General features: G+C 35.3%; 1 protein-coding gene across 1 annotated transcript; it reads left to right on the top strand.

Moving 5' to 3' along the window:
• The first annotated feature begins 397 nt into the window (after window positions 1–397).
• Window positions 398–13,339, top strand: LOC114259885 (C-terminal binding protein AN). The gene is made up of 9 exons (XM_082917068.1): window positions 398–1,655; window positions 3,807–4,027; window positions 6,520–7,111; window positions 7,940–8,108; window positions 8,221–8,351; window positions 9,788–10,588; window positions 10,694–10,741; window positions 12,163–12,276; window positions 12,904–13,339. The coding sequence occupies exons 1-9, from the start codon at window positions 942–944 to the stop codon at window positions 12,976–12,978; spliced, it is 2,865 nt and encodes a 954-aa protein (XP_082773194.1). The 5' UTR covers window positions 398–941; the 3' UTR covers window positions 12,979–13,339.
• Window positions 13,340–14,752: the final 1,413 nt, after the last annotated feature.

Below are 14,752 nucleotides of genomic sequence, written 5' to 3'. Positions count from 1 at the left end.
TAAACAAATAGAGAGAATCTCATGATTTTGAATATATAGGAAACAAAATTCAACAGATAAGCAAAAAATTTGAAAAGATAGACAAAAAATTTAAATAGATAAAAAATAATTTAAAGAAATATATATAGATTGGGATAGATAATCAATGAAAAATCAATTAAAAAAAAATTAACAAATAAATTAAGTAGCAAAATTAAAAACAAAATATTCTTCAAAACAAATTAAAAAATTTCTTACTAAATTCCTTCACAAAAAATATATCTCTTATTAACAAAAAAAAATAATAATAATAATAATAACCGAATCTAATACCTTGTCATTTCCTCATGTTGGGGTTTTCAACCATTTTTCTTTTTCCTTTTTATAATGTAATAATTTTCCCAACAAAAATATCTTGACAGACGTGTGCGAAAACGAACTGACGCTCGGTCGCTCGCATCGTTCTCGCCTTTGTTCTCTATTGACTCCGTCTTCCAACCCATTCACATCACTCGATTTCTCCACATAATCTCCATCAAACCTCTCCAAACACCACCTTCCTTTCAAAACCCTAGTTTTCTCTCCCCACCAAATCCAATATTTTCCCCTTTTTTTTTCGCCAAATACATTTCAATCCTCTGATTTCAAATTTCTTCGCTTCCCAAACCCTGAAATTCCCAAGAATTTGTTCGGTTTCATGGCCTCAATTGATCGAAATTTGTTGATTTTCAGATTTTCTCCAGTTAATTTGCAGTCGGTGGCATAATTTGAAGATTTCGCTGGATTTTGACTGCAATTGGGTATCGAATTTCGAATTCATACTGTTTTTGATCGTATGATGGGTTTCAATGATGTGCTTCTTTCAAATCTCTGATATTCGTCAGGTAATTTGGGTTCGATACGTAAAATTCTTCCATTTTTTCAACTTTTGATTGCGATTTTGTATCGAATTTTGGGGTTTGATGGATAATAAAGACGAGGGTTTGTCGATGGCGATGTTTAAGAAGCCGAATTTGAATATGTACCGACTCATGAACGGTCCTTCGTTGCAACCTTCGGGTTGGTTCGAGATCCGATTGTTCTACGTCCGAATCGCCCCATGCGCTGTGGAAACCGTTCCTGACCACCTCACGCTTCGCCATCTTCGCCGAGAAATTGGGGTTTCTCTAGAAATCAATGGCACTCGCATACCGTCCTCGGAAACGACATCGTTGTCTCTCCGTCGCGATCGGCTTGATAAGGAATCGTTGGAGGTAACATATGTGAGTACTGACTGTGTTAAGGTTTCAGGGGCTGTTGAATTTGAGGTTTATGAGAAGGAGGATATGATGTTGTGTGGGTCTTTGGAGAGAATGGAGGCTGTTTGGAGTAATGGAAATGTGGGTTTGGATAATGATTCCAAAACCGGGTGGGGTATGGATTGCTACATGTCTGCATCAATTGGGAGCGGGGGTTCGGCATTTTTTCAGCCGAAATTTGGGATTTCAGCTCCGTTGTTCGAGGTCTATATTGCGGGTTGTTGTTCGGGTGTGCCTGTGATTTTAACAAAGACAATTCAAATTAGTCCGAGGCGGAAACTTGCCAGACATAACACACTCGATGCTATTCCAGAGGATGCAGAGATTGGGAAGGAGCAAAAGATCAATAATGGTTTGGTGAGGCAGCGGAAAGTGCAGGTACTGTTATGGTGTCAATGTGTTCTGATACAAATTTCTTGATACATGTTTTAGTTATTTTGTTAATTGTCTGAATATGAATTCCTATGTTACATTTGTTGAATTTAACTTTTTTATCCCCAAAAAAAATATATATATTTGTTGAATTTAACTTGTTTGCATTTTGCAAATATCACTAGCTGTTTTGTGGTAAATTGATCGGCTGTTTTCTGTTCAATTATGCATTTGAATTTTTTTTAGGTACCATTAGAAAAATTCAATTCTTAGTGTAATTTGTAGTTTGCGCAAATTGTGGTGGTAATAAAAGAAACTCAGGCCTCATTTGGGAACAGGGTTTTTTAGTAACTTTTTGACTAAAATACGATGTAAAAAAAACTAGTATGTTTGTGATGACTTTTTGGCTTTTTACGAAAAGATGTGCAAAAAGTAGAGAAAAAATAGAATCTTTGACTTTTTGGTATATGTGATTGGCTTTTTGACTTATTTAGTAACTTTTTGACTTTTTGATTAAACCGGTCGCTTCCTAAACGAGGCCTCACTCTTTCCCTCTCAAATAAATACATAAGTTAATGTAATTTTCAGGAGAATATATATGTAATTGTAGCATATGGAATGCTTGAGAGTTTGATTGTTTATCAATCCTCTGTAGGGTTGGGAAAGGCATGCATACAATTGTGCAAAACTGTATTTCTTTCATATTTCTTTGGTGAAGTAGAATTTGCTTCTTTATCTGTTCTTGTACTAAAATGTTTTAGTAAAAAATGTATAGAACTTGCACTAAAAAGTTTTAATATTAACCTTTTGAGGATAGGGATTTCTCAAGGAATTGTATTTTTGCCCCTAAAGATGGTTCATTTGGTAATGACTCATTTTTCAGAGAGACCTACATATGTTTATGATTTATGTTGACGAGTGTTGGCATTAATTCAATCTCATTGAGTTAAAATTCTTAGATGAAGATGAGATTCTCTATCTTAATAAATGTTTTTCTGTTAAGTGAGAAACTTTGTAACTAGGGATGCAATGTCATACATTTGCAACTTGATCATAGGTCACACAAATTTTGCTCCATTTGAACATGTTAATCAGTATGCTTCCTAATTATTATCGCTAACTTTTAACATTAAACCACTTACTTGAAGGAAGATCCTAGTTGTCAATACAGGTCACGCTATGAAAATTTGGTGGTAGTGGTGGTGGAAGACTATTGATGCTTTATATATAGAGAATTTGTTATGAACTTTTATTATTTGCTTGGTTGAGGGAATTTTTAAAGAGAAAATTAAAGCTTTCATGTGGTGCATATTGATTTTTTGTTTTGTTTTGTTTTGTTTTGTTTTGGGTTCATGGTGCGTGAGATCTAGAAAAGGGTTCAACACGATACATTGGTGTGATTATTGGCATGCAATGGAAAGTAACCATGTGTGAGGTCTTGTGAATGACAATAATAAGCCATTAAGAGCGGGCTTTCAACTTTAAGTTTCTGTTGGTTTGCATTGGCTTTTGAATTGATGGGCACATTAAGGAAGAGGGCTTATTTATTTATTTTTTTTGCTGTGTGTGTGTGTGTGTGTGCACGCGAGTGTGGGTGCTTGTTGGTGACGGTTTATCTGACAAATTTGTGAGTAATATCTAGTCAGATTTCCACTTACATCCGTTGAGGCTTGCAAATTGGGCATTGAGCCACCACAAGTTTCAAATATACAAAATGACCTTCTTTCAATCAATGGTGGTTAATTGATGCCAAGTGGGAAATTTTTGTCATGGTTTTTAGTAATGTTCTTTCTTTTCTTGTCAATCTAATTGAACCTTTACCATTACCTTTCAACACCAAATCACCAGAATTGCCATTATCCTATTGCTGAAGCACCATGACTTTTGGAAACTATAAGGATCTGAGTCCTCTATAGTCCATATGAATGGAATGGCCACATGGGCTCATTCTGCGAGATTGAGTGTTACTTGATAAAACCTTCTATATCCCACTCTAAATAATTTCTTTTTTATGTTTCTTTAATAGAAGTTTCCCGTTGTATTGTATATTTTTTTCCTTCTCTTTTAAATGTTTTCCAACCTTGTGTTGGTAGCTATATCCATTTGGAGTTGCTTGCTTATTTACTTTGAACTGTTCTTTATGGGCTGTGTGCACAGATCACAGAGGCAGAAGTTGAAGATTATGAGTCAGATGGAAAAATTGGAAGCAACTACTATTCAGAAGACACATATGCTGGCGAGGATGGTGAGCTCTCATGGTTCAACGCTGGCGTTAGAGTTGGGGTTGGAATTGGCCTTGGGATGTGCCTCGGTGTTGGAATTGGTGTTGGACTGATGATGCGCTCTTATCAAGCAACCACCAGGACCTTTAGGAGGAGATTTTTCTGAATTCGGGTCATTTTCATGGGAGACCAGTGATTCTGGAATAACAAAGAGATGAAAAGCAAAAATTTTGAGATTATTTTGAGAATGAGTTAAAGGTTCGAAGATGGCAGTGGGAGAAGTAAGAAAGGTGTGGTTCAGAATTTTACGGATGAGCTTTTGTACTTGGGCGGAGGCTGCATAGTATTTAGGTATACTTGGTATATAGTTGTAATCAACGCTACTGATACAATGGAAAGTGCAATATAGCATTGATAACAATTATGTATTAAGGAAACCTAAAGATGTGGTTCATTGGTTTAAGGGTGAGCCTTTTGTTGTTGTATAGTATTTAGGTTTATTCGGTATATAGCTGTTATCAATGCTACTGCACTTTCCATTGTATTCTTGTGGTGAACTAGCATGACTTCAATATGAAGGGAAGTGCAATGGCACTGTTGTATACCAAGTAAACCAAAATACTAAGAAAAACGTGGTTCAGTGTTTTAAGTGTTAGCTTTTGTACTTTGGCCGAGGCTGTATAGTGTTTAGGTTTACTTGGTATATATAGTTGTTATCAGCAGGACTAGCATGACCACAATACGTGGCGCGAGCTTCAACTGAAATTCCAAGGGGATATATAGATGCTTTAATCCTTGGACCAGCATATGACCTTGAATCGTGGAGGAATGCATGTACGTGGATGTAGGAGATCCGGCATTGTATCTACTCTTTTCATCTTTTGTAGAGATTTGGCATCATCTGAAGTTTTGTGCAAGGGTGTTTTGGTTATTATGGTAGGACAACATGTAACTATTTTTTTTTTACCTGTAACAATTTTGATGATTTGTCTTTCTTCAATTCAATTTGGTACTTGCAATAAATTGGCATTGTGTAATCTGAAGATCATTTGTAGAGTTTGTTTGATGTTCAATTTCTTCAATGCCTTGATGATTATGGATTGATCAGTGTTTCTGGAAAGCTCTTAAGAATGTGTCTTCTGTGTTGACTGGGATTAGGTCATTGAAACGAGACTACTAGGTTGAAGTTTTTGTTGCATGTTTTCTCAGGCTCCAAAGCAGCAATAAATAGTATTATATGTTTATAATTTTATAAAATAATTTTAAAATTATAAATAAAAGTTTGTTGGTATTTATTTTTATTTTGGAAACATTGTAAATAGCTGGAGAAATTGCAAATCATGTGATAGTGAAAAAATATACATTTTTATAGTGATTTAAATTTTTTATGTGCATGCTGCAAGTTTTTTTTTTTTTTTTTTTTGAGTCGAAATTGTACAAAAAAAATTTCATTTATGTATAATTATTTTTTCACTTTATCATTAATTTACAATCTCTTACATAGTTTACAAAGTTTATTAAAACTTTGTAATAAATTTTTTTTTTTTGGTCACATGGTATGCACAACTAGGATATACACAAGTAGGGTTAATTGTTACTAAAGAAAAAGAAAATAGACACCACAAATGGTATCAAATTATTTTCTATAGAATTTAAATTCACAAATCTTACATTACAAAGTGGTGTTTGCATAATTATTATGTTGAATGCCTTGGTTGAAGAGATATATATATATATATATATATTAAAAAAGTAAATGCAATGTGATATCTTTTACATTCTCATATAAATATAAATTAAGCAAATCAACATAAACAAATATATTTTGGTGTGGCTTTGATCAGTCCAATTGGGTCTGTGGAAGTCTACTACGGGTCCTGTTTTGATAACCCGAACCATTTAATGTGTAGAAATCATCGAGTACTATATGTCTATAAAAAATTACATTGATCGGATATCGATAACTATGTGAAAAAACAGTTTTTTATCAACCGTTAATTGTTTCACCGTCCATTTTTTTTATACAAAACTGATTGGATCACATAACTATTGATATCAGATCAACGTGATTTTTATAGGCATGTAATACTCAACGAGTTCTACACATTGAACGGTTCGAATTATCAAAACGGGCCCAATGAATAGAACTGGACGGTTTTAATCTTGATCTCAACTTGAGACAAGCTGGACCATATATTTTTTATGCAAACAATTGTAATATTCCTAACAATATTAACTCTGTTGGCAGTTTCGGATCAATTGAACTAATGCGAATAATTTAAGGATTCAAGAAACAAATGACACAATTATAATTGTTTGAGGGGGGAAAAGTGAATCTTTCCCGAAAACAAAGGGAAAAAACAGACAATTTTATAAAATAATGGGACATAACAGCAATTAACGAAATTACAAGGACCATTGAGAGACATGGAGAGAGACCTAGGGTCTGAAGTCTGAAAACCAAAGACACTGCAACCTCCTTCCCTGAGCACTGTGAAGAAGAAACAACAACTCATCAATCATCATCAACAACCTAAGAGAATATGCTTCTTCTATAATCACATATACATCATCATCTTCAAAGGAACAAGTATGATGATGAATGTGGTAGGAGAGAGAGACTCGATCAACACCACCACCACAACAACCCCCACTTCCAGATCTCCGGCCACCATGCCCCGCCACAGCTCCGCCGCACCTCCACCTCTCCCTCTGGTTGTAACTCTCAACTGCATCGAAGACACCGGCCTCGAACAAGACTGCCTCGCCGGCATCGCCGTCGTCGAACACGTCCCCCTCAGCCGTCTCGCGGAAGCGAAGATCGAGTCCGCCGCCGCCGTCCTCCTCCACTGCCTCGCCTTCCTCCCACGCGCCGCCCAGCGCCGCCTCCGCCCCTGGCAGCTCGTCCTCTGCCTCGGCTCCTCTGACCGCTCCGTTGATTCCGCCCTAGCCGCCGACCTAGGGCTCCGCCGCCTCGTCCACGTCGATGTGTCTCGTGCTGAGGAGGTCGCTGACACTGTTATGGCTCTCTTCCTCGGTCTCCTCCGCCGTACTCATCTTCTCTCTCGCCATGCCCTCTCTGCCTCGGGATGGCTCGGTTCGGTTCAACCGCTGTGCCGTGGAATGCGGCGTTGCCGTGGGCTTGTTTTAGGGATCATTGGTAGATCTGCTTCGGCGAGGTCTTTGGCTACTCGGAGTTTGGCATTCAAGATGACTGTGCTCTACTTCGATGTTCACGAGGTAACAATTTCAGTTGTATCTAATGTTACATTCAGTCAATTTCATGTTTGGAACCATACACAAAGATGTAGTGTTACAATCCTCCCATTGCAAAATAATTCACTGATTCATTGTTTTTAAATTGTGATCTTTGATGTGTTGAGCATCTCAAACACATGATCAAAATTTTACTTAAATTTGAGTAAAAGATTTATTTGATATCAAACACTGTAATTTGAGTAAATGCTTCACTAAAGGCATGGTGGTAGTGGTAAATTTCAGATTCACAAAATAGCCTTGAAATTGGGTTGGGTAAAAAATTGAGTAAAACTCAATGTAGTATAAGTTTGGGTCAGGAAGCGGAGAGTGTTTTTGCCCCAAATTATTGAGCTAAGTATGTTGTTTCTTAGCTTAAAAAAATGCATTTTGTTGAATTTGGCTGACATGCCAACTTTGGTTATAGCTGAATAAAACTCGCAACAAGAAACAGAGCTCCGGAGTTGGGCTATTGAAGTTGTTAAAATTATTGTCTCTAAACATTTGGAACTAAGAATGAGTTTTCATTTGAGAACATGAAGTTTATGAATATTCTGAAATTTTAGAGGATTTTGAGCAACATGACACGTGGATAAGAATCTTGTCCTTGCATGGACTGTCTTTAATAGAGAGTAGACTTTAAGCTTCATTGAAGTGTTATATTAACATTTGTAAATGTATTACCTACTTTGAATGTGTTATTTGGAAATTGGCCATTATCTCCTTTTTAGTCTTTGAATGTGTTGTTAGTGTCATGTATTGCATATTTGTCCTCTAGTATATGACTTGTTCTAACTGATTTTTCCTTGATAGGGAAAAGGAAAGTTGAGTCGATCCTCAATGACATTCCCTCCTGCTGCCCGGAGAATGGATACCCTTAATGATTTACTTGCTGCAAGTGACCTTATTTCTCTCCACTGTGCTTTGACAAATGAAACAGTTCAAATTATTAATGCAGATTGCTTGCAGCATATTAAGCCTGGTACTTCCTTCAATTTTTGTTGCATTTGGGACATATATATATATATATATACATATTAAATCTTGGAATTCCTCTTACTTGGACTTATAGAGGAGTGTGTTGATTTGTGCAGGGGCATTTCTCGTGAATACAGGTAGCAGCCAGCTGGTGGATGATTGTGCCGTAAAGCAGCTTCTGATTGATGGTACCCTTGCAGGTTGTGCTGTTGATGGTGCTGAAGGGCCCCAATGGATGGAAGCATGGGTATGATGTGATGAGTAGTCTTAGGGTATGATGTGATGAGTAGTCTTAGGGTATGAATATATAACATGATCAAATGCTTGTTGAGTATATGTTGTTTTCTGGACTGATTTTTGTTTAACACTACTATCTCATGTACTTTTTGTTTTGTTTTTTTTCTTGTCATATGCTCAAATTTTAAGGGACAGAGTGATTGTACTAAAAATGAAATAGGATATGAAAATTACATTGTGGTTTTATGCTAGATTGATAGAAACACTTTGTGAAGAGAAGAAAGACCTCCACATGGTTGGATCTGAAAAGAGAGAATGTTTTGGGTGTTAGAAGGAAAATGTATAACCAATTCAATTTATGATGTGATTTTGAACATGTATCCTTAACTATAATTCTGTAATAGTGTGAGAACAATTTGAAGAGAAACATGCTGATTTCCAACCACAATATGCTAACTCAATCATGGTTATTAGAATCTTGATCCGGATCGTAGGATTTTACGATTCTATGATCTCAGTTGGGCTAAACGATCCGGATCACACTAAGATCTTAAATTTAGTAAAATCTTAAAGTCATTATGATTCTAGTCATAAAATGATGTAGAATCGCATACCATCTCGATTCCACTTCGATCCCGATCCTACCAATTTTTTTTATTGCTATTTATTTCTTACATATATGTGGATATCTATATAAAAAATTTGACTATAAATTCATTTTTCATATGTCTTATCTAATTTATGTTAACATAGGACATACATTATATCAAATTTATCAATTTTCTTTAATCTTTTTAAAATTATGTAACAAAGATTATCATTATCGATAATTTTTCATTTTATTTTGCATTAAAAGTAGGATCTTACTATTCTTGATCTGATTCTACAATCCGATCCATTAGTCCCTCCCAACGATCCTACTTGGGAACCTGATTTTAGCAACCTTGAACTCAGTGGCTCAAGATTAGACCCTTACCATTGTGCATTGTTATAGATGAAATATAAGGCATATTTGTGAAGAGGGTCCACATAGTACATGTATGTGAGGATGCAGATTTGGTATAAAGATTTTGGGTTAAGCGAGACAAATATATTTTCCATAGAAAAAAGACAAGATTAGGGGGGGCAACTGACAATGCTACTGGCCAAGTTGCATTTTACCAACCAATATTAGAAAAAGGTGAAGCTTTGTGGTTTTCTTTCATTTCTCATATCTCATTAATGTCTACGATCCCAGTGATGCAAAATTTAAATTCCATGTTGTATTAGCATTTCTTGCCTTTTCTTTTATAAATAAAAGCAGCCCAGAAAGGTGAAAATGGGTCATGCAATCCTCTAAGTTGTACATGTTTATATAAAATTTATAAATAAAGGTCGTCAATGTTTCTATGAGAGTGTATATCTATTGGTGTTCAAACGAATTTATCATATCAATTCTTGCTTCAGGTAAGGGAGATGCCCAATGTATTGATACTTCCACGCAGTGCAGATTATAGTGAAGAAGTGTGGATGGAGATAAGGGAGAAAACTATTTCCATATTGCAGACATTCTTCTTGGATGGCGGCGTTCCAGAGAATGCTGTCTCAGATGAGGAGGAAGAGGAACGTGAGATAGGCTATGAAAATGAAGAAGGTGATAAACAAGAAAATAAAAGTGCCCTACAGGGTTCTGTTGGTGAGCAATTGACAGGTGATATTCATGTAACTCCAGAAAGCTCCCAGAAAAATAGCATAAATGCATCAAAGGAGTCTCCTGGTCATCATCAGGGTTCAGCTTTGTCTCAAAGTACTTCTGCTCGATCTGAAGGAAAGCGTAGCAGGTCAGGTAAGAAGGCTAAAAAGAGGCATGCCCGCCAAAAATCCCTGCAGAAATCAGATGAAACTTCTGCATTAGAGAAAGAGAGTACTTCACATCGAGATGATGATACTGCAATGAGTGGCACAGATCAAGTGTTGAGTTCCAGTTCACGGTTTGCTTCCCCTGAAGATTTGAGAAGTACAAAAGCACCAATTGAATCAATACAAGAATCATCTTCTGAGCAGATTCTAAAGTCAAGCATGAGCCTGAGCAGAAAGTCTGGTGAACTGCTGAAGGATGGTTATGTTATAGCCTTGCATACAAGAGATCGACTTGCCCTTCATGTTTCTAGGCAAAGAGTCCAAGGCGGCGGTTGGTTCCTAGACACAATGTCAAATGTAACAAAAAGAGATCCAGCAACGCAGTTCCTCGTTGTTTTTAGAAGCAAGGTTTGTGGAGAGGAATGTGTTTCATTATATGTGGCAGGCAGCATTTCAATTTTGTGAGTTATTGGTCTGTTTAACTGGTCGACTGTTTCAATTCAATTTCTGCAGGACATAATTGGTTTGCGATCTTTTACCGCTGGTGGAAAGTTGTTGCAGGTATTTTTCTCTCTTACAAATTCTAGTTTATAGATGAGATGCTTGTCAATGCTGTCTTTAAGTGCAATTTCATTTCAATATAAAAGATGCAAGTGGCAATTTTTTAGTTTTTTGCATTGTCTATTTATTGATTTATTCGTTTTGGTTGAAGACTGGTTGTTTTGCAACACAGTTCTTGAGCACATTTTTGTGTGAAATTTGAGAGTTGGATGAATGAATTCTGATTCCTAATATCTATTCATTAGTTGTTTTTTTTCCCTCTTCTTGAGTATAAGAGATAAATACCATCTAAGAATACACTAAGAGCCTATTGACTATAGAATTTGAACTCCTTGAATTTGAGGAAGAACAGAGAGATAAAGGATTTGATCCTTTTTCAATCCCGCAAGATTTATAAATTTTCTTGAAGGCATCTGCTTTGGCAGCATGCCAGCATTCACATTCACACAAGATTCTGGTGACAAGTGTCTTGTAAATCCTTATTTCAATCTATTGACACTAGCTTAACCTCTCTGCTACATATTTCCTCTAACTTGATCTGAACTTCTGGAATGCCACCTGTGGTGATGGCTTTGGCCTGGGCAGTGATCCATGTGATGTTTTTAACTTTTTTGAACGCTTAGAGAAGGAGGTTCTACATTTTGTTGCCTCTTAATATTTGTCTTGTGCAGGTGGGATGGGAAGTCTATTATTGATCATCCCTATTTTGCATTTGCACCATGACCTATGCTTTTGGTATAGCTTACAATTGAGCAAACATCACCGAGTAGGTGTGCTTCATGACACACATGGTTCCACTGGGAGTGGATGTTCCAGGATTTGTAGAAGGGGTGGAGTGCTTTGAGACATAATACCTTTGCAACATTATGGTGCGTTTAGGTGGAAAAAGGGAATGGATTTTTTTAGGATAAGGGTAGAAAAGGCAGTTCTTATTTATTTTATTTGTTTTAGAGAAGGGTTCCTATTTTTTGATTAGTGATCTCAAGTGACAAAAGATCCTTTGTCCATTCATGACATGCCAGAGTTCCAGAAATCAAGCACGACTTTACATCATTAACCTTGTAAATTTTGACCGACTTTATTGGGCATTAATTGTTGTTGATCTTGTAGGACACTTACTTATCACATACCCAGGCACACACACATACACACACACACAAAATAAATAAAGAAAGAAAGAAAGAAAGAAAGAAAGTTGAAGCATGCTTCCTGAATCAGGAAGCTCTTTATGTTCTATCCTATGAGCTTGTAGTGTGACTATAGTTTGTATGCCATAAAAGTTAAAAGTTGCTCGAGTTCATAATTGAACTTCCTTTAAGAATGAGATACAATGATTATAAAATTTATTTGGTTCTTTCAGAAATAATTAAATTGGGTGACGTTACTTAAGTTATCAGTTTACATTCTATTTACTGTTGCAGATAAATAGAAGAATGGAATTTGTATTTGCTAGTCACAGCTTTGATGTCTGGGAGAGTTGGACATTTGAAGGTTCTTTGGAGGATTGTAGATTGGTCAATTGTAGAAATCCATTGGTAAGTTTCTTCTCTAACTCCATCAGATTCCTTATTATAGCATAGGATTTGTAGGGCTCTTGATATGTAAATAAGTATGCAAGTCTATGTTACTTTTAACGGCTTTCTGTGTGCACCCATCTATACATATCCATGTGTATTTATATTGTCTTGGAGCTGTATTGGTCATTGAAAACGGCCAACTAGATGTTGTCACAATAACTCCGGGAGAGAGAGATCACATCACATGGCGGTGTATCACATCACAATGTCAAGATAGTGACATGCATCATGGCTCAAGTTCAGAAGATAAGGGGTGCATGCATCACTTTATTTTTCATATTTTTTTTAATTAAAAAAAAAAAAAAAGAATCTTAAATGAAAACCTAAGTTAGAAGCCTCACTTCGCACCTGCTGTTTTCTAGACCCTTCTTGATGTAGTTTGGTTTTCAAGTTGCCTGCAAATGCCTGAAATTAGCGTAATATAATTTGGAATATGCAAAATTTTAATGTTCTGCTCTTGTATTACATAAATGAATTTCGTTGAGCTGTATATGTGAAAAACGAAAACCCTGTCCAAATTTTTGAGCTCTCTACCTCTCTCTCTCTCTCTCTAAAAAAGTTGCTCCTTTGTGATGCGGACTGCAGGCTGTTTTGGATGTACAAGTTGAAATTCTTGCCGCTGTAGGCGAAGAGGATGGAATTACTCGCTGGCTTGATTAGGTTGCGGACAATTTGAGGGTTGGTTAAGCAACCTAATGTATACCTGTTTGTTTCTTCACCTTGAGGTTTGTAATATTTCGAGAGAGATTGTAACTTGTAAAGCGTTCGATTTTTACAGTGAGTTGAGGATTGTACTATGTTTTATGTTGTGGGTAATTCATGTCGACGAAACTGATTTTTTTTCTTTTAATTTTTTTTGGGGGTTATTTATTAGAGGTTTTTGGTGGTTTCGAACCATTTGACTGCTTCTCTCACTCTCTCGATATCGATTGTAATGGAGTTAAGAGTATCTCTTCTGTGGGATGACAAGCTAATTGCTCGTATACTATCCCCTCCTTATAGTGATTCGTGTTTTGCAGCAGTTGAATTTTCATGTTTTTGTGTGTGGGATGATACAATTGAGACCTGGGATTAAGGCTGTGAACCAGCCGACTCAAGAGTAGTAATTTATTCAATCTTGGCTTAACTTTGTTTGGTTTTGTTTTCGGAATATGTTTTTTGAAAAATACTAAAAATTAGTTTGAAATAAATATCAAAAATATATTTTTGAGTTTTTACAGACTATATTTGCACAATAAACTAAAAGAACATGAAAATGATGGAGTGTTTTTAAAATTTTATTATATTTTAAAGCAAATTAGATTATGTTTTTGACAAAAATAAATTTTGAAAACGAAATCAAATAGAGTGATGCAATAGTTATTTGACTTTTTGTATTATATACAAAATTCTGAATAATAGATTGTTTAAACATAGATTTAACCCGTTTGGGGACTTATCTTTTTAGTCAATTAGTTAAAAAGTCAATAACTCGTACAAAAAAATCAAAGATTCTCTTTTTTCTTTACTTTTTGCACATCTTTTCGTAATTAGTCAAAAAGTCATCTCAAACATATAAGTTTTTTTTACCTACCTTTTAGCCAAATAGTCAAAAAGTTACTAAATTAGCCTGTTCCCAAACAAGGCTTAAATATATTTGAAAATATGTTCAAATATAATTTATTTATTTAACGAATTAATCTGAAATAATTTTTTAATAAACTGAATATGAGGCGAATTTAAATAACAATAATGATTTAGACCATTAAAAAGAACACCACTAATAGCATTAATGCATTGGGAATGATAAAAAAAAAAAAAAAAAAGAAAGAAACAAGGCATAAAAAGTGGATAGAGTCCACTGCCACATCGTTAATGCTCCTTTAATGCTCCATTTCTAATGCTCCCAAACATTTTTCTTTAAATAACGTAACTCGGTTTCACAATGTCTTTGTTTTTTAACACAGGTTTCACAAATGTCAAATGTGATTGACAAAGGTATACCTACTAGCACTAGTACTAGATCTAGTTTAGCAGGGCCACCTCCGCACTTTAAAACAAAGTTTGACATGATTGAAAAAAGATCAAAAGTCAAAAAGTCACTATTTAAATCACATCATCTTATTTAAGTAACATCACCTCTTTAACACATTACTTCAAACTCAACCCAAATCTAATCCATATTTCATAAAAAGTCAAAAAGTATATTTATTTAATCTTTCCAAACTAGGCCTAGGTAGGAAAAACTATAATGGTTTAGTCAAAAAGAGAAATGTTAGAGTTCTTGCTCGTTTGGTTAAGATTTTGAAACTAAAAATAAAATAAAATAAATTATATAAATTAATAAGATAAAGTGGATGTTTGGAAAGTTATTATTTTAATAGGTTATTTTAATTTTTAGCTATTTTAGGAGGTTAAAATTTTTATATTTGGAAAGATAATTAAATTTTTTTAT

Source organism: Camellia sinensis, chromosome 2 (assembly GCF_055761805.1).
Source record: "Camellia sinensis isolate YWXY chromosome 2, ASM5576180v1, whole genome shotgun sequence".
Classification (NCBI taxonomy): Eukaryota; Viridiplantae; Streptophyta; class Magnoliopsida; order Ericales; family Theaceae; genus Camellia; species Camellia sinensis.
The sequence above is the reverse complement of the archived record's forward strand: the minus strand, read 5'-3'. Positions and strand labels throughout refer to the sequence as shown.

Coding starts and splice junctions, on each gene's coding strand:
- LOC114259885 (XM_082917068.1), top strand. CDS start 942: ATGGATAATAAAGACGAGGGTTTGTCGATGGCGATGTTTAAGAAGCCG. Junction 8,109..8,220: donor CTTGCAGCATATTAAGCCTG/GTACTTCCTTCA, acceptor TGATTTGTGCAG/GGGCATTTCTCGTGAATACA. Junction 10,742..12,162: donor CTGGTGGAAAGTTGTTGCAG/GTATTTTTCTCT, acceptor TTACTGTTGCAG/ATAAATAGAAGAATGGAATT.